The 27,754-nt window shown below is 36.6% G+C and overlaps 1 protein-coding gene across 2 annotated transcripts in view; it reads left to right on the top strand.

Annotated features, from left to right (window-relative positions):
* Nucleotides 1–27,754, top strand: part of OTOGL (otogelin like) — a 135,654-nt gene that overhangs the window by 55,093 nt on the left and 52,807 nt on the right. The window contains exons 26-34 of one of the 2 annotated variants that reach the window (XM_073214812.1): nucleotides 7,933–8,067; nucleotides 12,873–13,022; nucleotides 13,573–13,692; nucleotides 16,389–16,505; nucleotides 17,397–17,553; nucleotides 18,141–18,167; nucleotides 22,642–22,809; nucleotides 24,317–24,595; nucleotides 26,591–26,708. In XM_073214812.1, the coding sequence (XP_073070913.1) occupies nucleotides 7,933–8,067; nucleotides 12,873–13,022; nucleotides 13,573–13,692; nucleotides 16,389–16,505; nucleotides 17,397–17,553; nucleotides 18,141–18,167; nucleotides 22,642–22,809; nucleotides 24,317–24,595; nucleotides 26,591–26,708 (1,271 nt within the window). The remainder of the gene's footprint in view (nucleotides 1–7,932; nucleotides 8,068–12,872; nucleotides 13,023–13,572; nucleotides 13,693–16,388; nucleotides 16,506–17,396; nucleotides 17,554–18,140; nucleotides 18,168–22,641; nucleotides 22,810–24,316; nucleotides 24,596–26,590; nucleotides 26,709–27,754) is intronic. The other variant, XM_073214813.1, reaches the window with a different exon arrangement.

Below are 27,754 nucleotides of genomic sequence, written 5' to 3'. Positions count from 1 at the left end.
ATTTAATTTTATTTGCACTTATGTAAAGACAATGTAAAAAAAATCAAGTATGCTAATCTATGGTGTATCAAATCCATGTCATTAATAAAACCTGTAGAAGAAGAGCAAATTTAAACATTTCCTTGACATGTATGGCTCTGACCTTCAACTTCTAGGCTGTCTTTCTGACTCACATTCATCCCTACAAGAGTACAGTTCCTCAATCTATTAATCTTTCTAGACCTATATTGTTCTCCTGTCACTGCTTTTTTTTTTGAGAGGGCACCTCTCATATTTATTGATCAAATGGTTGTTAACAACAATAAAATTCTGTATAGGGGGCTCAATGCACAGTCATTAATCAACCCCAAGCCTAATTCTCAAACAGCCTCCAATCTTCTGAAGCATAACAAACAAATTCATACATGGTGAACAAATTCTTACATGGTGAACAGTGCAAGGGCAGTCATATCACAGAAACTTTCAGTTTTGATCACGCATCATGAACTATAAACAATCAAGTCAGATATGATTATTCGTTGGATTTTTATACATGATTTATATGTGAATCCCACATTTCTACCTTATTATTATTATTATTATTTTTTAAATAAAATGCTCAAGTGGTAGGTAGATGCAAGATAAAGGTAGAAAACATAATTTAGTGCTGTAAGAGGGCAAATGTAGATGATCAGATGTGTGCCTATAGACTAAGTATTAATCCAAGCTAGACAAGGGCAACAAAACATCCACGGACGCAGAAGATTTCTCTCAAAACAGGGGGGGTGAGGTTCTAAGCCTCCCCTCTATTGATCCCCAATTTCTCACCTGATGGCCCCCCTGCGACTGTGCCTGTCTTAGGTTGTTCCTCCCTTGAGGAATCTTACCCGTCTCTGGCTAACCAGTCATCTTCCAGGGCCATACAGGGAAATGCAAAATTGGTAAGTGAGAGAGAAGCAATATTCTTTCAAAAGGTTAGCTTTTTCCTTCTTTGCAGATTTATGCCCTGTGGCTTCTATGCCCAGCATTTGTCTTGAGGTATATTGACCACTTGGAAAAATTAGGATACTTGGTAATTTTCGATATGAGGCACTAATTCTACTAAAGGGTTGTAATTAGGAAGGAAGAAGAAAAGCTATAGAAGTAGCAGGTGGAAGAAAACATGGGAAGATAGATTATTTCTTTGACATATCTTCTTGTAGAGTAACATAAGCATGTATAGGTTTTAAACTACTAATTAAATTGCGCACATACATTAACATAATAGGAATACAGCTACATAACAAAAGCAGACCTACAATTACCAGCCATATCCAGTGAAACCAAGAAAACCAGTTAGGTACCCTAGGCATTTGTGAAAACTTACCAATGATATGATGGATATTGTCTAACTGAATTTTAATAGTTTGAGAAAAATCAGACAAATTAAAACAACACATTCCTGGGAACTGTTCACATCCCATGTGTTCTTTTAACAGTAGATAGTCTATAGTCACAAGGTTTTGGAGCACTGCAACTTGCACTTCTCCTAATTCTTGGTTGAGTTCCAACAGTATAGATCCAGTCAAATTTGTTGTTTTACTGTATGCACAGGCCAGTTTAGATATCTCCTTCTTCATTCCAATGGCAATTCCAGGAACCGGTGGGATGACTGCAGCTACAACTGCAGCAGCACCAGGATCTTTGTTAAAGTTTTTTGATGTTCATCTTCTGGAATAACTCTTCCAGAGGATGTTGATGTTGGAAGTTCTTCTTCATATCATATCTTAATTCGTTTTCTGTGTAGCCAAATTAGGCTTTGATCCTCTGTATAAACACAAACAAACCCTTTGCCCACACTTTGATATGACCTTTATGCCATTGTGAAGTACCTATTGGAGATCACCACACAGGAACTGCTTTTTTAAAATTTTTTTTTGTTAAGAGAAAGGAATATTATCACAAAAATGTACTTCCATAGCTGATCATCTGACACCCTTTGAAAGATCAAAATTAAGGATATGTAAAGCATGCATTAATTGTTGATTTGCAGTTAGTTTTATCCTGTCAGGGAGTAATCCCCCTTTTCTTTCTCTCTCTTTTTTTTTTGTTATCACTAATCTACAATTACATGAAGAATATTATGTTTACTAGGCTCTCTCCTATACCAAGTCCCCCCCACAAACCCCATTACAGTCACTGTCCATCAGCATAGCAAAATGTTGTAGAATCACTACTTGTCTTCTCTGTGTTGTACAGCCCTCCCCTTTCTCCCTCCCCATTATGCATGCTAATCATAATATCCCCTTTCTTCTCCCCCCCCCTTATCCCTCCCTACCCACCCATCCTCCCCAGTTCCTTTCCCTTTGGTACCTGTTAGTCCATTCTTGGGTTCTGCGATTCTGCCGCTGTTTTGTTCCTTCAGTTTTTCCTTTGTTCTTATACTCCACAGATGAGTGAAGTCATTTGGTATTTCTCTTTCTCCGCTTGGCTTTTTCACTGAGCATAATACCCTCTAGCTCCATCCATGTTGCTGCAAATGGTAGGATTTGTTTTCTTCTTATGCTGAATAATGTTCCATTGTGTATATGTACCACATCTTCTTTATCTATTCATCTACTGATGGACACTTAGGTTGCTTCCAATTCTTGGCTATTGTAAATAGTGCTGTGATAAACATAGGGGTGCATCTGTCTTTTTCAAATGGTAGTGCTGCATTCTTGGGGTAAATTCCTAGAAGTGGAATTCCTGGGTCAAATGGTAAGTCTATTTTGAGCATTTTGAGGAACCTCCATATTGCTTTCCACAATGGTTGAACTAATTTACATTCCCACCAGCAGTGTAGGAGGGTTCCCCTTTCTCCACAACCTTGCCAGCATTTGTTGTTGTTTGTCTTTTGGATGGCAGCCATCCTTACTGGTGTGAGGTGATACCTCATTGTGGTTTTAATTTGCATTTCTCTGATGATTAGTGATGTGGAGCATCTTTTCATGTGTCTGTTGGCCATCTGAATTTGTTTTCTGGAGAACTGTCTGTTCAATTCCTCTGCCCATTTTTTTAATTGGACTATTTGTTTTCTGTTTGTTGAGGTGGGTGAGCTCTTTATATATTTTGGATGTCAAGCCTTTATTGGATCTGTCATTTATAAATATATTCTCCCATACTGTAGGGTACCTTTTTGTTCTATTGATGGTGTCTTTTGCTGTATAGAAGATGTTCAGCTTGATATAGTCCCACTTGTTCATTTTTGCTGTTGTTTTCCTTGCCTGGGGAGATATGTTCAAGAAGAGGTCACTCAATGTTTATGTCTAAGAGATTTTTGCCTATGTTTTTTTCTAAGAGTTTTATGGTTTCATGACTTACATGCAGGTCTTTGATTCATTTTGAATTTATTTTTGTGTATGGGGTTAGACAGTGGTCCAGTTTCATTCTCTTACATGTAGCTGTCCAGTTCTGCCAGTACCATCTGTTGAATAGACTGTCGTTTCCCCATTGTATGTCCATAGCTCCTTTATCAAATATTAATTGACCATATATGTTTGGGTTAATGTCTGGAGTCTCTAATCTGTTCCACTGGTCTGTGGCTCTGTTCTTGTGCCAGTACCAAATTGACTTGATTACTATGGCTTTGTAGTAGAGCTTGAAGTTGGGGAGTGAGATCTCCCCCACTTTATTCTTTCTTCTCAGATTGCTTTGGCTATTCGGGGTCTTTGGTGTTTCCATATGAATTTTTGAACTATTTTTTCTAGTTCACTGAAGAATGTTGCTGGTAACTTGATAGGGATTGCATCAAATCTGTATATTGCTTTGGGCAGAATGGCCATTTTGATGATATTAATTCTTCCTAGCCAAGAGCATGGGATGAGTTTCCATTTGTTAGTGTCCTCTTTAATTTCTCTTAAGAGTGTTTTGTAGTTGTCAGGGTATAGGTCTTTCACTTGTTTGGTTAGGTTTATTCTTAGGTATTTTATTCTTTTTGATGCAGTTGTGAATGGAGTTGTTTTCCTGATTTCTCTTTCTATTGGCTCATTGTTAGTGTATAGGAAAGCCACAGATTGCTGTGTGTTAATTTTGTGTCCTGCAACTTTGCTGTATTCCGATATCAGTTCTAGTAGTTTTGGAGTGGAGTCTTTAGGGGTTTTTATGTACAATATCATTTCATCTGCAAACAGGGACAGTTTAATTTCTTCCTTGCCAATCTGGATAAAACCTGTCATTAGGGTTCATGTAGTAAAATTAAGATATTAAGAATACTGAAAGTCTAAATTTTCAAGTTCTGTAATTGTGTCTTTTGTTTCTGCCCAAACAGAAGTATTCTTATTTCTTTAATACTGTTCTTTAAAAAGATAATGTGTTTATAAAAAATACACATCAGAACTTAACTTTTACTGATTTTGATTTGGTAATTAAGGGAGGCTGCCATTAATAATTAATTAGAATTATATTAGTGAATTATTTACTATACTGTAATGGGCACTTTAAAAACCCAAGCCAGGCCCTCAAAATGGTTAGGATAATTTGACCAATATATAGTTGATAAACCAAGAAATATTTTATTTGACTGTGGATCAGATAATTATTTCATGCCAAAGACAACTTAGTGACTAACCACTGCAGTCTAATTTTCATGGTCTCGAAATATTATCATGCCAGATAGTAAATTTCTCAACTATTGGATTTTTTCTGCTTTAATTTTTGTTCAGTTAAGATATATGCACATTTTCGCTTACTCCATCTGCCTAGCTTTCCCAAGGCAGAACCTTCTTCTTTTTATTTTTTGGCATGGCGGGGGGGAAGTTTCAGCATTTCCTTTGAGGAGGATGCAAGAGCTGCCAGCACCACTCAGTTACTTGCTGATTTTTAGTGTCAGGAATCACTTCTGTGACCAGCAGTTTCAATATTCTTCCTTGTCAAGGAGCTCTCTTTCCTGCTTGTCTTGATTACAAATTCCAGGCTTTTCTTTGTTATTTGTATGGCATTTTTAGGTGGGAAAACTTATCATTTATTTCTTTGGGCCCTGGAAGATCTAGTAATCTAATTCATACAACTTTTCCTTTTATTTGCTGGTTGGACTTGAAAAAAATGAACACTTACTCAACTTTATTTTAAAAGTGTAATTTTACTTGATGGTCACATTTGAGGAGATACGATAGTCCTTTTTTTTTCTTTTTCCCATCTCTGGATTGTGGAGTTTTAAGTGCAACCTAGTTTTAGGAGAGAGTAATTATTTGCCAAATTGATGTTTGTCAAACTTTAAAATTTCAGGTTCTCTGATGTTTCATTCGTTTTGGAGGCTATTTACCCTTTATTGTAAATAGCACCTGGAATATAGCACATTATTTTTTAAGTGTGTTGAAGCAAAGTTAGGACAAAGGTCATACATAATTGTATTTCCTAAGGTAAGACTTGTTTAAGAGTAGAAAGGGATGAGAAACCAAACAGGGCCTTGATCTGTGCTGTAAACCCAAAGAAAAAGAGACAGAACACTGGATGTCCTCAGCAAAAATAGGAAATATAATATCCCAATTCTCAGATTTCTACTTCCATTAATCAATGACAGCCACCAACTACTGCTAGGTTTTTTCTTATAATTTGTTCTAGATTAGGTTTCTCAACATTCTCTTCAGGTGATATCTCAAATTTGCAATGCTCTCCTTAAACCTCTAAAACCCATTCTAATTTCATCACTCTCAAAGTTCATTTCTCACATGAATATTTCTTGTGCGATATCTGTGTGTCAGGTCCTATACAGACCACTTCCAACTTAACAATGGTTGGAGTTATGGGTTTTGACTTTATGATGGTGTGAAGCCATGTGCATTGAGTATAGTTACCCTTATAAGGGGCTGAAGCTATGACAAGTGCTATGGTAACATGTTGAGTAAATAATATACTCTATACCTTGAGAGATGCTGACATGTTATGCTTGAGAATCACTTGAGGAATATTCTCCATGAATATTTTTAGTACCTAAGAATAAAGAATTTGAGGAATCCATGTGGCACATTGATACTGACCCTTTTCCTCTAGCTTTATACTCATTATTTACTATGTTGCTTAACAACTCTGTGGCATTATCTCCAAATCTAATATTTCTTGAAATACATTAGAAATGAAAATTGTACAAATGTGACTCTTAAAAGCTGATACTGTTTCAGATTACTGTCAGCATAACATGATATTACAAGGCAGACCATAGAATGTAAAATATTGCATGCTATTTCTCAGTTAATATAAAAAAATAAAGCTAACATTAAGGCATTTTAATGAATAGCAATAGAAACATAATGGCAATAGAAAGCCTTTCAGCTAGATTTTCACATCCCTTAATCCAAGTAACTTTTCCCCAGAGAGAGCCAAACAAAACCATGAATTATATACATTTTTTACTCCTTTGAATATTGGTCATAGGGGCAGAAGAGTGTGGCGTTATTGGTTTGAGGAGTACAATGCCGTAACAGTCTTAATGACCCTTACTATTATTCTTCACAAAATTTAGGCAATGCTTTGCAAAAAGATTGTTTAAGAACAAGCAGAAGCTCTTCTGTGAAGGAGGGGAAAATGGGTCACAGAGGGACACGTTAATTACTCCGTCAACACCATTTGCTGCAATCCTGTCCTTTAGGCACTATGCTATAGTGATTACTAATAAGACAGGAAGAATTTGGCCAAACCAAGAGATATATTGAGCTAGTGTTCATGTTGCTGATGATAGGAAAAACTGCATGTGGAGAATTTCTATCAAGACCTGTCTGATTTCCAAACATTTAAAAACTTTATTCACTTTGAAAATAAACAGTTCCCCATAATATATCTAAAAATGAAAAGGCTTCAGGAAGAACCCCTCGAGAATTGGACATGGAGTCCAAAAAGAAATGCTAACTTTCCTTCTGAGAAATTACCACCTTCTACAAGTTAGTGGAAAGACTGTTAGAGCAGCGTGGCTTTTAACTTTCAAAGGGATGAAGACCATTTCAAAATTTGATGAAAACCATGAATTTTCTTTCTAGAAAAATACAGATACTCAAAAACATTTTATAAGGAACCTCCAGAGTCTGTAGAACTACAAAAGCACATCCATGAAGCTGAGATACAAAATCAGAAACCCTGATTCTAGAGAGTGTTCTCAGTGGATGGAGTGGGTTGTGGCCAAAAGAAAGTGAAGGAGAGCTGAGCGCCGGTGGGGTGGATTTGGGTTTCGGTGATACTCTCTGAGACCAACAATGCCCTAGGACTTACCCTTGACTTTCTCCCCAGCCATTGCTAGGCACTTTCTCATTCCTCCACCAGCAGCAAAGAAACAAAATTTTAGGGTTTTGAATTCTTTTCATGCCCTCATTTCGCTAAGTGACTTTGGACAGTTCATTCTTCTTAACTTCTGTTTTCTGATCTGCACAATGGAGATAATAATAAAATAATTATTTTATTTTATTCAAATATTATAAGATCAAAATGATCATAAGAATTAAATGAGACTTGTGTAAAATTCAAAGGAACCCCTCAAATGATATACATTATTTTATTTACTAACACGTACCAAGGTTTTGTGTCTATTTCAACTTTCAACTTGTAAGCAAATGATTATTTAGCCAGAAAAGTCCCTAAAATAAAAAATGCTGTCTAACATGGAAATATTTCTTTCAAAAGTCCCCTAAGTGACATGTCTTCCTGGGTATTGATTGAAAAAAACCTGGTTGTTAAATTTGCCATAATAATAAGATGGACAGACAGCTTTGGTAGAACATAATTTTAACAGAAGCTACTAGGGACAAATGTTTACAGACTGAGCTATCTTGGTATACTTTTATAAAATTCTTCACATGATTAGATCAAAATGATTTTTATTTTAGAGGTAAGTTGTATTTCAATTTCAACACAGTTCATTGTAAATCTTGGTCTTTTTAAAGATTTGTTAATAAAAAACTAAAAAATATAGTATACATTTGCATTAATGTAATATTTTTTACATTTCAGGGTACACATGATTCAGATATATCTGTCATTGCCCAGAACAAGAAATGCTTTGACAATGATATTGTTTGTTCTAAAAGTGTTTTGATTTCAGCTGGGGACACTGAAATTTACCTGAATGATACTCCTTACAAACAGGTTAGTGATTTATTTCTTTTAGGATCGTTTAACTTGTCCTGAAGCTACTGAAAGTAAAACAGAAACAATTTGAGGGTATTTTTCTCCGCGAGTGGTTACCAGATTTGGATTTTTTTTCTTTGTCACTTTCTATGGCTTCAGTAAATCATACTTGACTTGTCTCTACTGTAGACATTTTGCTTCTCCGAATTCCAAATCTTTCTTCTTTCCTTCATTCCCGTTCTGGCCCGAGCAGCCACTACCTCTTACCCAGAGTACTTTAGTGTCCTCCCAAGTAAACTCTCAGCTTCTGGTCTTAATTTGTCCCCTCTAATCCATTCTGCCACCCTGTGGCCAGGGTTGTTTTTCTGAAATGGAAACCCAATCTCCTGTCATGCCTGCACTTCAAAACATTCAAATGATTTCCCATTGGCCTTACAAGGTCTCACCAGTGCGGCCAGGCGTACCTCTCCTGCCGCATTTCCCATTACTTTCTGCTTCAAGCCTGTGTTGCAGAAGTTGGAGTATTTTATTGGTTCTTCAAATGCTCTGTGTTCCTTTTCTCATCTCATGAATGTCATTGCTCCCACCTGGATCAACCTTGCATTTATCTTATTCTTATATGATAGGTCTTATCTCATGTCCTTCAGGTCCCTCCTCCTCATGCCCTCAGCGTCCGGTTAGGATACTCCTCATGCTTTAGTGAATGGCTTGTGTGGTTACCCGTCTTCTCCATTTGTTGGTGAGTTCTATGACAATGGGGACCACTGTCTTCCTTGTCAGTTCTTGTGTCCTTGGAGCCTGCCCTGTCTGAAAGAACAAATAAATCCATTCATTCAATGTCTCTATGTCCCTAAACCCATGTTAATTGCTGGATGACAGCAGTGAAGACACCGTTCTTGCCCTCAGGGAACTTATACTCAGGGAAGGGATACGAGCAAAGAAATAAGGTGAGCAGCTGATGTGCTAAGGGCAGGAGTGTGTCTAGGACAGCATGGGAATCCCTGAGAAGGCATCAGCCACCCTTAGAAGTTTGGGGTAGGTGTTATGAGCATCGACTGTAGGTTTGGTCGGTGGGGTTGGTCAGTACCCACTTAGGCCCTCTGATCAACCTGTCACCTACTAGCTGTGTCACTTTTGGTGAGTTCACTTAACCTCTCCAAGCTGCAGCTTTCCCATAAGTAAATTTGGGATGATTATAAAATCGACTTCCAAGTTCATATGAGGATTAAGTGAAACTATGGATTTCAAGAAATGGCTCTTTATCCTGTTTCTTTTTGAAGGCTTAGAAAACATGCTCTGGATGAAATGATCTGAACTGAGTCTTAAAGGCTGAGCGGGTATTAGCCAGGTAGAAGGAAAGAGTAGAAGGGCAATCAGCACAGAGCAACGATCATGTCGACAGGAGGAGAGTTGAAAGACGAAATGGCGTGTTTGTAGAACTACCTGTGCTTTAGTTTGGTTGAAGTATTTGGGGATGGTGGAGAGATGATGGAGCAGAGAGATTCAGGGAAGAGTGTCCAGACTGGCTTTAATGCAGGGGGCATGGTGACAAGGACATCAGACAAGGAGGCTGGTTCCAGAACCTGGAGGTTCTTGAGTAGTGTAAGGTATACTTACTATTTTGGAGTTGAGAGGTGAAATGGTCTGACATATGGCCTTTAAAAAGTGTCCTTGCCTGGAGATTTTATGTCAGTGTTTCTCAACAGTTTGGTCTGCAAACATTATGCATTAAAATCTTCTGGCACATTTATTAGAAGAGCGGGTTCCTGGGCCCCAGCAACCAGTGTCTTAGATCCGAGCTTCTATCACAGTCAGAAACGCTGAGATCAGCCAGCCAGCCAGAGGTTCTACAGTCATGGTGACACCTTTTTGAAGTAATTACTGTAGTTTGGGATAGTGATCAGCTGGATATTTAATTATCGGTGAAGGTTCTCTCTAAGAACAATGATGTGTTCAATAAAGAAAATAGCAAAACTATCTTACAAAGACAGTTTGCCACATTTTAGAAGTGGTAATTGTAGCTCTGTGTGACTTTTAAGTTCCAGTGTTCACCCTGTATGCAGATGCTGATGAATAGCCTTATTATCAACTGTGAATTATGAAGAAAAGTCATAAAAATAATTTTACCATAACAAATTCCCTGCTGATATTTTTTCTTGAACATCAAAAGTGAAAATAAGTGCCATTTATTTTAGGGCAAATGCATTGCTTATTTAGGGGAAGAAAAAGCCCTCACTTTTTTCAATAAATGTATAATTCTAATTTTATCAACTATGTAAGATATTAACATTTTATGAATTCATTTAAGCTGTACTTTAAATGTTTTAATTCTCCATACTTATAACTTTCTAATACCACTGGAGTTTGTTTAAAGTGATATAATTCTCATCTGAACTGGAGGTCTCTATTTTGGGCAATTCATATTACCTTACACTTCTAAACAGAAGCATCCTTACTTCCTAATTGGAAAAGAAAGGAGTACTGTATCTCTCTTTTTTTAAAAATGAAGTATAGTTGATATACAATCTTGCACTGGTTTCAGGTATACAGCACAGTGGTTCAAGAGTAACCCACATTATTAAATCCTCACCCCCCCTAGTGTGGTTACTATCTGTCAGTGTAGGAAGACGTTACAGAATCATTGGTTTTATTCTCCATGCTGTACCTACAGTATCTATTTTTGACCAAATAGGATTGTTTTTTTTGTAGTAAACTGCCCTGTCTAATAAAAAGGAAGGATTTTACCTCTACAGGCAAATGGTAAAGATGTGCTTTTACATCAGGATAACGGAGGCAAAACCAACCTGAAATAAGTCTAATAAAAAGATGCCTCTCCCAAAAATTCATTTTATATTCTAGTGGCATGTCAACCAGTCTGAGGGAACTTCAATAGGAAAATACATGAAAAAGTATTTCTTGGATTGAAAATGAGGTATGAGCCACAGTTATTCCACTTAGTTGCTTTAACTGTTGCTGACCAGGCCAGAAGGTGAGACCTATGATAGGCCTGTGTGGGAAGGTTTTAAAAATACCTGAGACACACTTTGATATAGAAGCTGAGGATACAACCATGAACTTGACAGAGGACATCTTTCCAGGAGTCACATTCAGGTTGGGGGAAAGACAGATAATAAAGCCAAAGACAAATCATGCAATCAAAAGGTGCTGAAAAGTGTAACTGAAAAAAGAACATAGGCTCTAAGGCAGAGAGTTACTGAAGGGGGAGGGCAGGCTACACATTTGATGGACCTTGTGAAGAAGGAAAATGTGGGAGCCCTGGTTCAAAATAGAAAAATAATTATTTTCCTTTGTTTTTGTAGTCTCTCTTGACCTGTCACAATGTTGTTCTTTATTATTTAATGCTTAGCTCACTCAGACACACGAATACTCCCAGTTTGAGTGCAGACCCTCACAGGTACCCAGGAACGTAACCCCAACATGGCACGTGAGAGGAGAAGGAAGTGAGATTAAGAAGAACACATTCATAACATCCATGGTTACACACTATGTGCTGTTATGTACAATCTACTGACCATTTAGGAGCTTGATATGGATCTGGGAGACTGAAAACTCCTTATGGATATGACTAAAAATATTTAATTTGCCTTACAGAATATTTATAAAAAATTTCCACTACATAGTATTTCCAAACTGTGCTTTTGTTGTTACTGGGAGAAAAAATAACCAAAGGATTCCGTATCTCCTTCACAATTTTTATTTTGCTTCCGGCTACATTTGTTTTACTCACTTTGACTGAACATGTATTTTTGAAGTTATTATCATTTCAGTGTCAGCTTCAATGTAATCTTTTATAGAGTACAGCCCTTGGTCATAAAGAACTCACTTTATTGTTAAAATTTATTCTTTTATATTTTATTTATTATTAGAATTTATTATTGCATATTTCTCACTTTAGGCTGAAGGGGCTCTATATTTTCCCCAGTTGGTCCCTACTAGTATTCTTTCTATCATATACACTGTTTTATTTTAACATACAAACATGGTTTGTCACTTTCCTATTCAAAAGTCTTTGTTGAGTACATTTTGTACATAAAATAACAGCCCTTGATTGTATAGGTGACTTGGCTGCAAAGATCTCAGATCGCGCTTGTCCTGGAATCCGTGTTCTAGCCCTTTGGTGCTCGCCTTTGTCCTGAGCAGATATTCTGCTTTCTGCCTCTGTGCTTCTATTCAAGTGATTCCATTTGCTTAGAATGAATTATTCTCCATTCTCACTCGCAGCCCTTTATACCCTCCTATGTTTGGCTACTCACTGACCAGTTCATGTCCTTCCCCTTCCAAGAAATCTTCCTAAGTCCTTCTAATGGAAATTCATCTCTTCTGTGTGTGTGGTGTGTGTGTGTGTGTGTGTGTGTGTGTGTAAACACACACATACATATGTATGTATATGTGCACATACACTTTTTGTTCTGCTTTTCATTTATGCAGATAAAATCGTACACTTTTAGTACTTAGTCATATTTATTGGTCATCAATACAGAGTTTCTAAGTCAGCAGGTATATCCCCTTAATGCAGTCTGTGCCCATGCCTTTGTTTATGCTCTTTTCTATAACGGAAATACCTTTTCCCTTTGCTCATTTATTCCAGTTGAGCCCATTTACCAGTCTGTGTCTTGTTACCAATTTTAACTACTTCCTATTTTTGGCATTTATTTTGCCTTTTACTACAGAATTCAGAAAAAGACAGGACTGAGCAAAAATACTAGTTCATGGATACTTATTGGTGCATATTAATTAATGTTTACATTTTCATTACAGAACAAGGAATTCATTTTTTTTCTTTATTGTTACTTTTTTTAAAGAAAGAATCAGGTTTTCTTCTGGAAGATAATCCTACATACCAGCTTTGGAAAGCAGGGTACTACATTGTAGTGTACTTTCCAGAGATAGATATCACTGTTCTTTGGGATAAAAAGACAACCATTCATATCAAAGTTGGACCACAGTGGAAGGTAAGTCAGTCTATTTGGTAGGTTAATCAAATGGGATACAAGAAATGAAATTACATTTACCTTTCAATATGTTGTGGAAATAAAATGATTGATATTTTCCTTTAAGAAACAGGTTATATTTTCAGAATTATCAGCTCATACCTTAGTGAAGAAAACTTTACCAGCTAGAGTACAGTGCCATGCACAGTTCTTTTGCACTTCAGCTTTATAGCGTCCAGTTTTCCAAAGTTATTTAGATTGTTTATTTCACACCTTCTTCAGCATGGTTATGTGATATTTGTAATATGGTCAGATTCAGTTATTACTGATACACAAACACACATACACACACACACATATATATACATGACATTGTTTGATACTTAAAGTTAGTGTTAAATATAATTAAATAGATATGAAATTCCATCTTCCTGGAGTATATTTTAAATGGTTACTGTGGAAATTCTTAAAATGTCTCCTTCAAATCTTTAAAACAGTTTTGGTAAATTTGAGTCCTTAAATGTTGAAGTGAATATAGAATATGCTATAGTCATTTTTTTTTTTGCTTTAGAACAAATTATCAGGATTATGTGGAAACTTTGACAAATGTACTTCAAATGATATGACCACATCCAATAACTTAGAAGTGAGAAATGCCCAGGTATTTGGAGATAGCTGGGCGTTAGGACAGGTAAGTTGAATACTTGTATTTCACAACCAAACAAATATTTTTTGGTAAGTTAACTCACTAAAACATTACATTCTTACAGGAAAATTTATTTAGATAGTGCTATTTTATGTAATTGCATAGTGATTCATAGTTGGTAAACTGCTTTCACATTCACCATCTCATGGAACTCCTGTGACAATCTTGTGATGTACAGGGTGTTGTTGCCACACTGTAGATGAAGACATTGTAGCACAGGAAGTTTAAATGACTTGTGTAATATTATCTAGAAAGCAGCATGGGTGACATTCAAATGCACATGCTCTAATCTTATGCTTTTCCTTCGATAGCAAAATGCTTTATCAATGTGCATATATTTCGGTGATGTAATTTTTGCCAACTCAAAGCAATGAATACAAGAGGGCAGAATTTCTTACCGTTTGTTCTCCAGGCACAGCTTTGTGTGGGTGGCAAGGAACAGGAAGCGGATTTCTGGTCAACCACCTTTGCAAGCAGTTCAAACAAACTAGATGAGACACATTTATTTTTTGAAGGATTTCTTAAACTTTCAAGGGACAGATGTGTTTGAAGGGTTTCTCAAACTTACGGATGCAGAGCCTATGTTTTTATGGATGAGTTCTCAAGAAATAGTGTTTTGTGGGACACACTGAGAAAGGTTGAATGGACTCAAAAAATGAGTCAAATTAGAAATTGATTCTACTCTTTTATTCTACTTTTTCTTTTAGTTTATTTTTCTTTCTCATTGAAAGGAGCATCCACAACAATTTCCTGATTGTTCAGTATTTGTTTAATTGCTTTTCTACTTTGTCTAATTTACCTAACATATCAAAATCTTCTCTAAAAATTAAAAGGGAACTAGTGGAAAACATTTGCCCAATCCACTAAACTTTAAGCAGTATATTTCAGTGTGGTCTAAGGAGATTATAAAGATTTTATTTTTTCGACATATAAAATGTCTACTCTACAGAGTGATACAAAATCCTTTTTATTACAGCTATCATATATCTTAGTACTGCATTTAGAAGTTCTTAAATTATTTTATACATATCCACTTAAAATTAATTCAGGAATAACTAATTTATAATAATACTTAAATTTTTGGAGCAAAGAATTTTAGATTCACTATAATGTATAATCTTATCCATACCTAATGAACAAAGCTGAGAATCAAAAACTTTTTTTCATTCAGTAAGTTCTATTTAGCACTTAATGTTTCCCAGGTTATGTGAACAATAACATGACTAAAACACAGCCTCTTCTCTTAGGACTGTAGAGTGCAGGTTAGTAGAAAAGGTGGAAGAATTAACAATGAAAATATGAGGTAGGTGCTGTGATCGAGGTACATATAATGTGGGGCTCATGTCAAAGGGAAGTTCAAGCTGAATCCTGCCAGGCTTCCAGGAGCTTGAAAGGCAAAATGATGGGAAAGAGCATAGCAGCAAAGAGGGGAGCAGGCCTGTAGAAGGTTTCAAGAAGAGTGGAGTGGGTAGATCGCTTAATGGGAATTTCAAAAAGTTCAGTATGGTAGTGGTGGAGGGTTTGAAGTAGGGAATGGCTGGAATGCACGGCACTGAACTGTAAGATATGAGGACCTGGGCTAAAGGCCCTCAACTAGTAAAAGGCTCTTAAAATCCAGCTGGAAATGTTAACTCAGTGGGGATTTAGAAAGCTATACAAATTGAGAGACATTAAGAATTAAATCATCAGCATCTGTTGGATGACTGTAGTAGGAAGGATGCATCTGGAGAATTCAAGAAAGTCTCCACCTTCCTTGCTTATTGGGCACGTGCTGGTCCTCTTCCCTGAGACAGAACAAAGAGGAGAGTGGACGGTGGGGACAATGAGGACAAGCCAATGGTGTAAAGATAAGTACAGGTTAAGATATGTTGAGAAAGAAGTGACAGGCAGGTAGGTGGAAATGTCCATTCTCGATGTTCAGGAAAGAGATCTGGTCTGGAAATTTGGATTTGGAGGTTACTAGTATATTCAGCTTGTTGAAGCCATGAGAAGAGTATAGAATGAGGAAAACAGGTTTGAGGATCAAGCTTTGCAAAGAAGGGGTGGGGAATGAGAGTGGGAAATAGCAGCCAGCAAGTCAGGAGAAAACAGCAGAAAATGTTGCCACCAAAAGTGAATGAGGAGAGGTGTTCAAGAAGGGCGACAAGCTACAGAATCAGAGGGGGTGAGAGGGCAAGTGAGATGACTGAAAAGTTGCTGTCACATTTGGGCAACTATAATGAAAAACTTGATGACCTTTCCTACAGCAGTTTCAGAGAGGAAGAGACCAAATTGCTCAGTACACGGGAGGGAAGCCTGTAGAAACTTCTGTATAAATACAGATGCTCAGAGAATGGCTTGTGATAGAAATCAAAGAGGTGAAAATGTGAAACAAAATCATTTGCTCATGTAATTTTTTTAGTCATGTATATGCTGCATTTAAGACAATTTAAAAATTATTCACTTTTACTGTCTCTTTAATATCACAATAATTTTGGAAGTATGTTTATTGGTTTTCCAAAATAATATATGCTGTTAACATTGAGGCGGCTGAGCATCGGGGCTCAAGGTCAAGTCCGTCTGAAAGACCGAGACTATAGTCAATGCTGCTGTGATGGGTTGAGTCAGAACTGTTTGCTCTGGTTTCACCTTCAGAAATCACCCCTTGAAAAACTCTTTTCTCCCTTAAATTTTTTCAACAGTGTGAAAACCCAACTGAATCATTTAAACCGTGTGAGGCACATCAAAGCAAATTTCCTTATGCCAAGAAAGAATGCTCCATCTTTTACAGTGATGTTTTTGCTCCTTGTCGTAATGTGGTAAATGAATACTTTACTGAATTCTCAAATTCAAATGTGTCCTACTGTACCTGTAATATTGAAATGAAAGGGACAAGCAGGTCAGCTACCCACTGGCTTTTCAGGTGTGCTACCTAACCATTGTCAGGAAGCCATGTTTGTTTGTTTTCCTGTGGAAGTGATGAATTTAGCTGGTTTACTTTTTCCCGCCATCTTATTTAACAGTAGATTTGTATGTATTTGTAGTAATCTGTTCTAATTTATGATGCATTTTTTCCACACATCATCAAGGCCATAAATGATTGATCAAAGCCATAAATACATATATAATTTTTTTCCAGAGGACATTGCTAAATGGGCATTCTTCTCCTGGACCCAAAGTTTAGTTTACGAGTATTACTAGTGATGCATTTAAGATGGTTTGGGGGAGGGAAAAAAAAAATGGAATGTAATTTATTTAGAAATTTGAATTTCCAAATGCCTTTCCAACCTAATAATTGTAGGTCCCAATGGAAGTTTAAAATATCATTTAATTGTCACAAAAATCAAGTAAAAGTATAGTAGATAACAGAAGCGTCTTTTAGTGCCATGTGAATATATTAATAATGAGACAATAAATTTCTATAAAATATTAACCTATTCCATTACAGATATTGAGATTATATGTGTTTGCTTGTTAATCCCTTTCCCTGTTTTGCTAGTTCTTTGATCGGACATTTGCCTAATGAATTCCTTTCTCCTTTGGGCAAAGTAGTAGTCTGAGATACCGAGAACTCCTTAGGCAGCAGTGCTAAGCTGATAATATCAAATTTGAAAATTCTTCAGTTAGTTTTCTTTTAGAAGGTTGTGTTTGAATCAATCATGGTTAGTTATTCATGAAATTAATTCATCTTCCTTTCACTTCATTTTCAGATTGATGTTACTTCTTTTGCGAAGAACTGCCATGAAGACACATGTCACTGTAATCTTGGTGGGGACTGTGAGTGTTTTTGTACCAGCGTAGCGGCGTACGCCTACAAGTGCTGTCAGGAGGGGGTGTCAGTTCACTGGAGGCCATCCACTGTTTGTTGTGAGTACCTAATATTTAGAACAACATCGTTATGTGGGACCCTTGTAAGGAAATCTATAGTGCTTGTCTTATCAAGAACTAATACCATGGAGCTCATAGAAATAGAATTTCTTTAAGATGACTACATTTATATTCCTTTGACAATGCAGGTCAATCGTAGTAGACCTAAAGGATTTATAAAAAGAAAACTTTGAGATAACTTTTTCTGGGTGTGTTTGACCATTGTCACTGCCACATTAGAACTATTTTAAATTATTCATATACCATCCTTAGGGACATTGTTTATGACTCACACCTCTTGTAGCTGTGAAGTTTCACTGTTCTGATTATAAAAAACAGACTTTTAAAAACATCATTTTGAATTTGCTTTCACATTTGGCTCTTAAAACTTTTCATTTACATTTGCAAATCAAATGAAGAACAGCTTATGATGTTAACACTTTCAGTTGACATTTCTAAATTGGCAGATATATTTGCCTATCTATAAAATAATGCTATGAAATTTAATTAATTATAACACATCACTCTTAAAGAGTCAGATATGTAGTCAGATTCTTAATAGTTTAATATTTCTTTTTCTCTTCCAGCACTTGATTGTGAATATTATAATGAAGGTATGTGACATTTAAATAATCACTATTGTGTTCTATTGGATGTATTTTCAGATTAAAAACGTTTTTGAACAACTTGTGCTGGGAACAGTAGTTCATGATTTGACATATAATTCAGTGAAAGTCTTTACTTTCTAAACTTCATCTAAATTTCTGAGTATTTATGTTAAAATTTATTCTCTGGAAAATAAGAGTGTGTAAGTAAGCTTTCCACTTTCAGGATGGCTTCAATAAATAGTTTTTGAATGAATGGAGGAAGGAATGAATGATTGAAGTTAGCTAATTTTTTTAGGTAAAGAGGATGAAAGACATCTACAAATGCAACTTTTACCATTATATACAAAGGTGGACATTATTCAAACTTTGTGTCATGGAAATCAAAGAAACAAGCTATAATGATGATAATAATATCAGGAATTTATTTAGTCATCACTACAGGCAAAAATAATAATTTATATATTATCAGAATACAAACTTAATTGATTTAGTAATAATAATTAAAATCTCCTAGCCCCATCAAGTATCCAAATTTGCAATGACAAGTGTAAGAGGAGTCGCTGCCTCAAACTCAGGCACAGATGTGAGGCAGAGGATTGTATCCTTGGTGAAAATGCCAGATGAGAGCAGAACGGGAGCCTGTTCTTTGTCAAACCTGCTTAATGAGGAAGGCATAGCCCTTCACTCTAATCCAGACAAGGAAGGTGATCCGGGGAGGTGTCCGTTCTGTCCGTGACTGGACGAACTCTGCACCCGTGGTGAGTGAGTGGAGAATAACAGTTAGAGGACAACTGGGCCATGAGAAAACCCCAAGCAACTAACTGAAGGCATTTTTGGTGCCTTACTGAACCAGGGAGACATCTGTCCATGATAAACACTCGAAGAAGGCCAGACAATGATAGAGAAATAGAGATAATAAATTAAAAAGAAAATAGATGTTTTAATTTTTGGTTCTTTTTGTTACATTTACAGAAGTTTGTTGGAAGAAAAGAATGCAACATTAAAACTCTGGTAGTTAAAATCTCAAACTCAAAATATTTCCACACGCTCCACATCAATTATTTGGTTGCCATACTTAAAATGAGACTCATTGATTAATATTAACAACAAGAATAGTAACAATAGGCCTTTGTCTACTTTGACTCTGGCCTGCTTCTCGGAATGCAATCAAATAAAACTTTTCACTCTGCTTAAAAAAAAAAAGAATAGTAACAATAGCTTTGATTGGGTTAACGAATTTACCTGTATTATGTAATTTAAGCTTCAAGACATGCCTGTAAGGCAGATATTATCATGAACACTTTACAGAGGAGGAACTTGAGGGATGACACAGTAGTTAATAACTTGCCAGATCCGCTCATCAAGAATGTGGTCAACTGCGGTTTGTAAACAGTCTGAGCTCCGGACCAAGGAGCTTACCTTCATGCTGCACTGCCGAGCGTGTGATTAACACAGCCTCGTCTAGGAAGGGTCACCACACGTGGTTGTCACATGCTCTACACAATGTACACAGGTATCAACTTGAGGAAATGCCCAATAACTTCCTCACTTAAGAATTCCTGCCTAACACAGCTCTGCTGTTAAGATCTCCATCTGTGCCTTTGTGCTTTCTGGTGTCCCTTCTGCAGTTTTTGGATCTAGGAGCAGAATTTTTTATGAATGTGGAATTTCCACCTTTCACTACTTGGTATATTTTGCTTTCTGTCAACAAGTCTGCTGAACTTGTGATGGCTCTCTTTTCTGATGTGTTACAGGGTTCTTCAAACCAGTTCTGGTTTCATTTGTGATACTGTGTTGGTAATACTCAGAGGGTGAACACGGCATTTGGCCTTTGTGAGACACTAATAGAGTCAGTGGAGTAACAGGGAAATCTGTTTTCTATGATCAGAGTAGCAGAGAAAAGCATCAGACATCCAAGGAGAGTAAATTTGTGCAAAGAATGCAGGGAAGACAGGTGTTTGAAGGGAGATATAAAATTGTGGAGATTGCCGATAGTAGTCATGAAAAGAAAATCATTTTAAATGATGGTTCTTAATTTGCTTCACTCCAAATACTTTCACAGTTATTGTCAGTTTCCCTAGTCTCCACTGGATATTCATGGCTGATATCTTTCTCCCTTTACTTACTACATACTGGACACTATGTTATCAAGTTATTTATCAATATTTAAAGCTAATGCAAAAATAAATCCTAGTGATTCTGTGAGAGGAAAATTATTTTGAAAGCTGGAGAATTCAGAGGTTACAGCTGAGATTATTTCAATAATCTTTAACAAGAGACTGTATATAATATCTTCATGTTTATTTTATGGCATTTATTAAAAATATAAAGATTTTATTGTTGTTGCTGTTAGGTGAGCAAGGATTTCAATAGCCTGCTAAAAGTTGGTATGCAAATTTTAAGGTCAGAGTGATTGTATCAGATAGCACATGCCTAATATTGTGTTTAAATTATCATTGTAATGATTACTTTTGGCAGACTGTGAAATTATATTCTTTCTTGAAGAAAATTAATGATTAAGTCAACAATTTTGTTTCTTAATTGCTGGCGAAAATGCATGAAAACAATGTAGATCAAAAGTATCAATCAACTGGGTAACGATTCAGAAGCTTTTGATTTTATATGAATGGAATTCTCATATGGCAGTTATTCGTCTCTTAAGGTTGCTGTAGTTAAAGGACTCACGCTGTAGGGCAGAGATCTTGTTTAGTCGTCTATTTCCTTTCTCCTTTTCTTTTGTTGAATACAAGGGTGATTGAAATCCTCAGGTTGTAGTTGTATATGTCTTCTTCATTTTGAATAGTATCTCATTATAATTTACATATCTACTTAGTTGTACATTATTTACATATTTATACAAATTGATGTATTTAAAAGTTGAGGTATATTTGCATCTTGGAAGTTTGTGTTGCTCTTGTCCCTAGAAAATGAGCCAGCAGGTGTGGAGACGAGTGATGCAGTTTCTTTGGCTGTAGACTGGGCTCCCAGAGAAGCATGGCACACGACGTGCGTTCCTAATAGCAGAGGGCGTCCGCCACTGCCAGCTCAGAGAATCTCCAATGTATCTGCTCAGTGCCAGCCTGGCGTGGGGGCAAAGTTCCTTCAAGCTTTCTCTCTGCTCAAGGTGTCCAAATCCCTGAAACAGCTCTTTTCCTCATGGCTTATAAGTCTCCCGCGGCTCAGCGGCCCAAATGCGTTACGGGAGGAGGGGACACTTGGAGATGACTTCCGGATGAGTCCCTACCTCTTCTCCCCGTTCTCAGGATGGAGATTTTGGATCTTGTTTTCCTTTCTACCTGAAAGACTGCTGAGCCTCAAATCCACTGGTCTTCTCTCCTCCCTTATGCCTGATCTTCAGTCTTGAAAAAGCAATAACCTAGTCCTCAGATTTCTTTGAACTTTCCTTCTATGTTAAGAGGAAGCTTGCAAAGGAACATTGTGGTAAAAGTTGGAGGTAAAAAAAGACCAGATTAGTCTTTTTGGTTGACACCTATGGCATGTATATTAGCATTTTGCATAACCTATAACATAAAAATATACATACAACTGTAAAAAGTATACAGGTGACAATTATGTAGTTTAATTTTGATGATTCAGAAGAAACTTTAAAGTTTTATAATCTCTCAGATATATTAAGAATATCAAATGGCAAAGATTGGGTTGAAGGTAAACTGAATTTAATATCATAAAATCTAAGTCAACTTTTTTGAGTGTCAGTGAACTTATTTATAATTTATGTGTGTCTTTAAAAAAGATGAAGTTTGCAGAAAAATTATTCTGACTGGATTTCAGATTTAGTTCTATGGTAATGGTTTTTACTGTAGTAAATATTTTCCCCTTTATATGAACCACTTAAATGCATGGGAAATGATAGCATAAGTAAAAACATCTTCAACTTCTCTGTTAAGCTTCATGTAATTTTTCTTTTTTATAGACATTCCTCACTGTTGAAATTCAAGAATTCACAGGACAGTAAAATATTGTATGTCATGTCTGTGAATTCTGTTTTCATGCAGTGCAACATTTTTACAAGACTGTCAAAAATACCTGGCCATTGATAAAGCTGAACTTACATTTATAGAGAGTAGATTAGAGTCTTTGGAATATTAGAGTGGAAGGTTACCTCGACAAAATTCTTCATATAGGTGAGAAAACTTGAGGCCCAGAAAGCTTAAGTCAGACTTTTATCAAGTACAGCTTTACATGTGTGCCTATAATATCATATATGTATGTGTGTATATATATATATATGTGCGTGTGTGTGGTGTGTATATATTCTAAATTGCATAATCTAAATATGTGTGTATATATTCCAAATCATATTAGGTTTGAAAAAAGTTCAGTTATTTTATTAATAATATTTAAATGCTCAATAATTTTTGGAGTTTTTTTTGGTCATTAAAAATTTTCCATTGAAATGGCAGCTTGAAATGTAAAAATCCTATACCAACTGGTAATTCTCTTATTTGCATTTAACTAGGGCTTGGAGAAGGACCGTATATGCTGGCAAATTATGGGCAGAGTGGCCTTGTTCTGGGGGCCAATATGACCAGTAGAAGTGTTTTCTCTTTGCCAAGACATAGTATTCATGGCAATTTATTTTTTAATTTTATGATCACTCCAGGTCTTTTCAAAGAGAAGGCATCATGTAAGTATAATTTCCAACTGAAAATAAGAATTTTATTTTAGGGGGAAGGGTAGGTGAGAAAAAAAGAATTGTATTTTACATGTACGTTTTTTTTAAATTTATCCATGCAGCAAGTCTGAAATGTTTTAAAAATAGTTCACTGATAACAAACATTTGAGAAGCTTTAATGCCAGATTGAAATAAAAGAAAAAAATTCAGATTTGATATAAAAAAAGATAGATATTAATAAAGTAAATCAGAGTCTAGACAGTCATGGGACAGTCTGTTATCTATAGGTGGCCATGTCTGTCCCCATATTTACTGGCACCTGTAGATTTATACTGGTCATATCCACTTGGCACCTGTTCTGACTGGTGGCTAGTGTTCCCCTCTGATATGGTGATGCTTGGGCCAAATTGTTACTCTAGTAACTCTACTTAGAACCATGCATGTTGTGTTGTATAAGCTTAGAAAATATTACTGTATGAATGAATTTGACTTTCATTTACTCTGAGAAATCTCCTGATTCTCCATTAGAATAAACTGCTTCTTTCTTGTAAAAAGAACTTCCTTAGTACTTTTAAATCTATGAAGACACCTATCACAGCCTGAACTTCTAATTTCTATGTTAGTTCTGTATTTTTTTCCCTTTGAAGATCTCTCTTATTCTTCTTGGCATCTTCCAGTGCTCAGCAGCGGGACTTGCAAATTTTAGGACATAATAAATACCTTTGGAGTCATGTATTAGATTTGAAAGAGATCTTCTTTGTATGGTTTATAATAATTAATGTTTTTAATAGAAAAATACTAATGGATTTAAATTAAATTAAGACCTAGAAGAATTAAGGTGTAATAAATCTAAAACTTCAACTGAAAACTTTTATATTATGGGTTTTACAAATATAAGGAAAACTTTTAAAGCAATGACACTCCCCAAATGCTTTGTAGTTGTTCATTAGCCATTTGATTATCTCTTGGGAAATAGACAAGAATGTTGAGCAAATAGTCTTCCTTAATGCAGTAAGATCACTTGCAAGAACATTTGCTCATTTAAAACTATTGAAATGCAGTGACATGCCTAAACTGATCTGTTTCTGTATTTTTATTCTTTTCTATCATCCGATTTAGCCATTTGTAGGTTTTCTTTATTTGAAATGTTAAAGCTTGCAAGTACAAATATGTGTCCAATTAATCATTTAATTACTTGTACCTTCTGGGGTCCTAAACTGATTATTATTTTTTCCCCCAAGGATATGATAAAATATTGAAATATAGAAGTCACCAAAGACTGATTTTTCTTTTTTTTTTGAGCTGTCCCTGTTAATCATTACATTAAGATACTACCTTTTCTTTTCGAGATCTTACAATTAATTTGTGAAATCTTTGAGATAGGCACAAATTATGCCTGGCAATTGTGCAGTGCTATTTCTGTCAGCTTTATACATTTTGTAATGCCAGTGTTGACGTGCTTCCATATCATGGTCAGAGAGCCCAGGAATGTGTCAAACACACTGCTTATGTTTTGCAGCATTGGTACTTGTTTCCCTGGAATCTGCTGAAAGGCCAAACTATTTTCTCTGTGTCCACGATGATGACTCTCTTAGTTTGGAACTGTGGAAGGCGAATCCAGCCTTTCAACGGGGAGCCACATTTTTCCACCATCAAGGTCTCTGGATTCCTGGGTACAGTGCATTTGAATTATACAGCAAGAAAGGCTTTTTCATCATATTCACAGACTCCAGTGTCAAAGCATCAAAATACGATGATTCTGAAGAATTTAAGCATTCAAGTAGTTTCAGCATAGAAGGTATGTTTCCTGAGGTCTTCAAAAGAAGAATAGATAATTTAGAAAATGGCAGAATAGTAATTGAGTTTTCATTTTAAAATAATTTCTAATGGAGTGTAAGTAGATAGAATTGTGTTTTTCTTAACTTCTTTGTTCTTTAGTTTATGCTTCTGTAAAATGGCAGGTATAGTAATACCTAAATTAATTGATAAGTTGCTTAGAACAGTCTTAAAAAATGTTACTTTTAGTTATTGCCCCAATAATTACTTTCAATGCTGCCTGTAGCTGGGAAATAGAGCTCACTCGTATTTCATGTTTGTCAGGTGTTTGTTTCTACTATTTCTTTTCTAGAAGGTGACTTCTCAATAATTTGATTCTTAATGATGAAGACAACATGTTTATCTCTGTCCTTTGAATACTAGGGTGTCTGGTTCCACTGACCTCTGAAGGCTTTCCTTGTTTCAGCAGAAGCCTGAGCTTATTTCTAGAGATTTTTATAGTTTTATAACTGCTCAATTTTCTAAAGTCCAAGGAGGAATCCTCACTGCCTCACTTGATGTTCAATAGTTGTGCTTTACGTTCAAAACCGAGGAGCTACATATATACCTTGGGTCTCCCAACAAGCTGTTTTACTCTAACCAACTCTTCTCTACCTCATTTGATGTTTAATAGTTGTGCTTTACGTTCAAAACCGAGGAGCTACATATATACCTTGGGTCTCCCAACAAGCTGTTTTACTCTAACCAACTCTTCTAAATTAGTTTAAGAGAACTAACCATTTTTCTTTGGCTGCCGTGGATAAATTTCTGCAAACCTTGATCATCTCTGGATTTTAGAAAATTCAAATTAGGCTTCACAGTTTTGTCTATTGAAAGGGCTTCCTATTCTCATGAGAATGAGTCACTGACATGCATATACAATATTCTATAAAATGAATATTACATTTTTACTTGAATTTACTTAAAAGTTGAGCTTTGTAAATATTTCCCCTCCAATCTAGAAATCTGCTCCAATAGAACCAGACCCATTGGCCCCACCTGAGCTTCAGACAACTGCAGTCAACGGCATCTTCAAAATTTCAGAGACTGATTTTTTTTTTGATTCCGAAACTAGGAAACTCTATATAGAGGTCTGCTCTAGTCTTGGAACCAATCCTCTCTCAGGACCCACCATCCCAGTAGCTCAGGTCTCACAGTCTCTGTAGCCTTTAGGTGAATAGATACCTTCCAAAAAGTCAAATTTCCCTTCCCATACCTTGGATTGCATTCTATATCTAGAGTCCAAGAAACACGACCTTTTCCTGAACTCTCTGTATGGCGCTCTCATCCTCAGAGAAAGCTGCGGACAGACTCCTCTGTGACGTAAGAAGGGCAGAATATTCACAGAGTTTGAGGGAGAAAACTTGGGTCAAGGGAGGTTTTATGACTATAAGCATGTACTATTCAAATCCATTCCTTTATTTTTTTGTCATCAGAGAATACTTACCATGTACAAGACAATGTGCCAGGTTTTGTGAGAACAAAGACAGGGTGCTCTCTCTGGGTCTGATGTCAGGGAGCATGGCTTCAGTCTGACCATAGTCCTCATTGTCTCAATTTGGCAAGCCGCTTGGGTACTCTGAGCCTCAATCCCTTCATTTATGAAATGAAAATAATACCTACTCAACATGGTTGTTGCAAGGATGAAAACAGAATAATGGACCTAAAATGATGACAAAAAACAAAATTCTAAGCAAGTCGTTTGGTAGTATTATGCAGACCAGTGAGAACCCATTAAAAGTAGAGAAAGGAAGGAGACTTAGAATTTTCTTTGGCCTCCTCTGACTGCTTTTTAAAATCTTTGGAAGACAGACATTTATATATTCAACTTGAGCAGGAAATGCTCTATCATCAAGCAATTACGATGCTTTCTTCCCTAGCCCGGTCTTTTCCAAGGCATTATGGGCAAAGAAGTGTCAGTATTTTTCAAGCTGCACATTAAAAGCATGCACAATCTAAACTTATCTTTTTCCCCCAGAAATCCAGGCAGCTGTGCCTTACAGGAGGATGTGTGAATGGAGATACGAGCCCTGTGCCATTCCCTGTTTTAAAACATGCAGTGATCCTGACGCACAGGCGTGTACATTTCTTCCACCGTAAGTCATGTCTAACCATTGAATGAGTGAATTCCAGCATCAGCAGATTCTTCTCTCAGTGAATTTTGTTAGGTTTAAAAAAGCCCTCAAGAATAACTTGTTTGTGCTATATACTCATCCCACGAATTTATCTCATTTTACTCAAGCAATAGTCACTGAGGGGCTGCTATGTGCCAGGTATGCTTCTAGCCGCAGGGATACAGTGCTGCGGGAAACAAAGTACTCACCTTCATGTAGCTGACAGTTTGTTGGGTTGAGGCAGAGAATAAACAAATAAAAACATATATAACACAGTATTATTGTTAGAGATATGTGTGATGGAGGAAAGGAAAGAAAGAGAAGGGGAAGAAAGACCATAAGATGTGTGTGTGTTTGCTAATTAATGCAGGGTGGACAGGGAACACCACACTGACGAGGCAGCATGCGGTCAGAGGTCGGAAGGAAGGGAGGGAACTGCGCACGGGACATCTGGGGAAAGAGCCTTTCAGTCTGAGAACGGTGCGCGTTCCTGGAGTGGGCATGTGTTTGGGGTGTCTGAGGATGATCAAGGGAGTCAGTCAGAGCAAAGTGGGCAAAACTGAGAGGGGTGGGAGGTGAGACTAGAGAACCACTTGGGGGCGAGTCATATCAGACCGTGTAGCCATTGTGAGAACTTGATCTTCTTCTCTGTGTAATGTCCTGGTGTATTTGGGGCAGAACAGAGTGACGTGATCTGATGTACGATTTAAAAAGTTTACTTCGGCTGTCTGTATTGACTGTTGGGAGGGGAAGGACAGAGGCAGAAGTGGTCAGTGATGGGGACAAGACATGACCCTCGACAGGTTGGTAGCCCTGGGAATTACGGGATGTGAACAGATTCCAGATATGTTTTGAACTTCGGGCTGTAAGGTATACTGACGGATTTACTCTCATTTCTGAAAGAGGAGTTCAAGACTCCAGGTTAGGCCTACACAGTCTGTAAGTGGAAATGTGAATCACCATTTTTTGAAAAGTCAAAACTGGTCAGCTCCCAGAAAATTCAAATGATTCAGCTTAATGGGAGGACT

The sequence above is a fragment of the Manis javanica genome, chromosome 10, assembly GCF_040802235.1.
Source record: "Manis javanica isolate MJ-LG chromosome 10, MJ_LKY, whole genome shotgun sequence".
Lineage (NCBI taxonomy): Eukaryota > Metazoa > Chordata > Mammalia > Pholidota > Manidae > Manis > Manis javanica.
The sequence above is the reverse complement of the archived record's forward strand: the minus strand, read 5'-3'. Positions and strand labels throughout refer to the sequence as shown.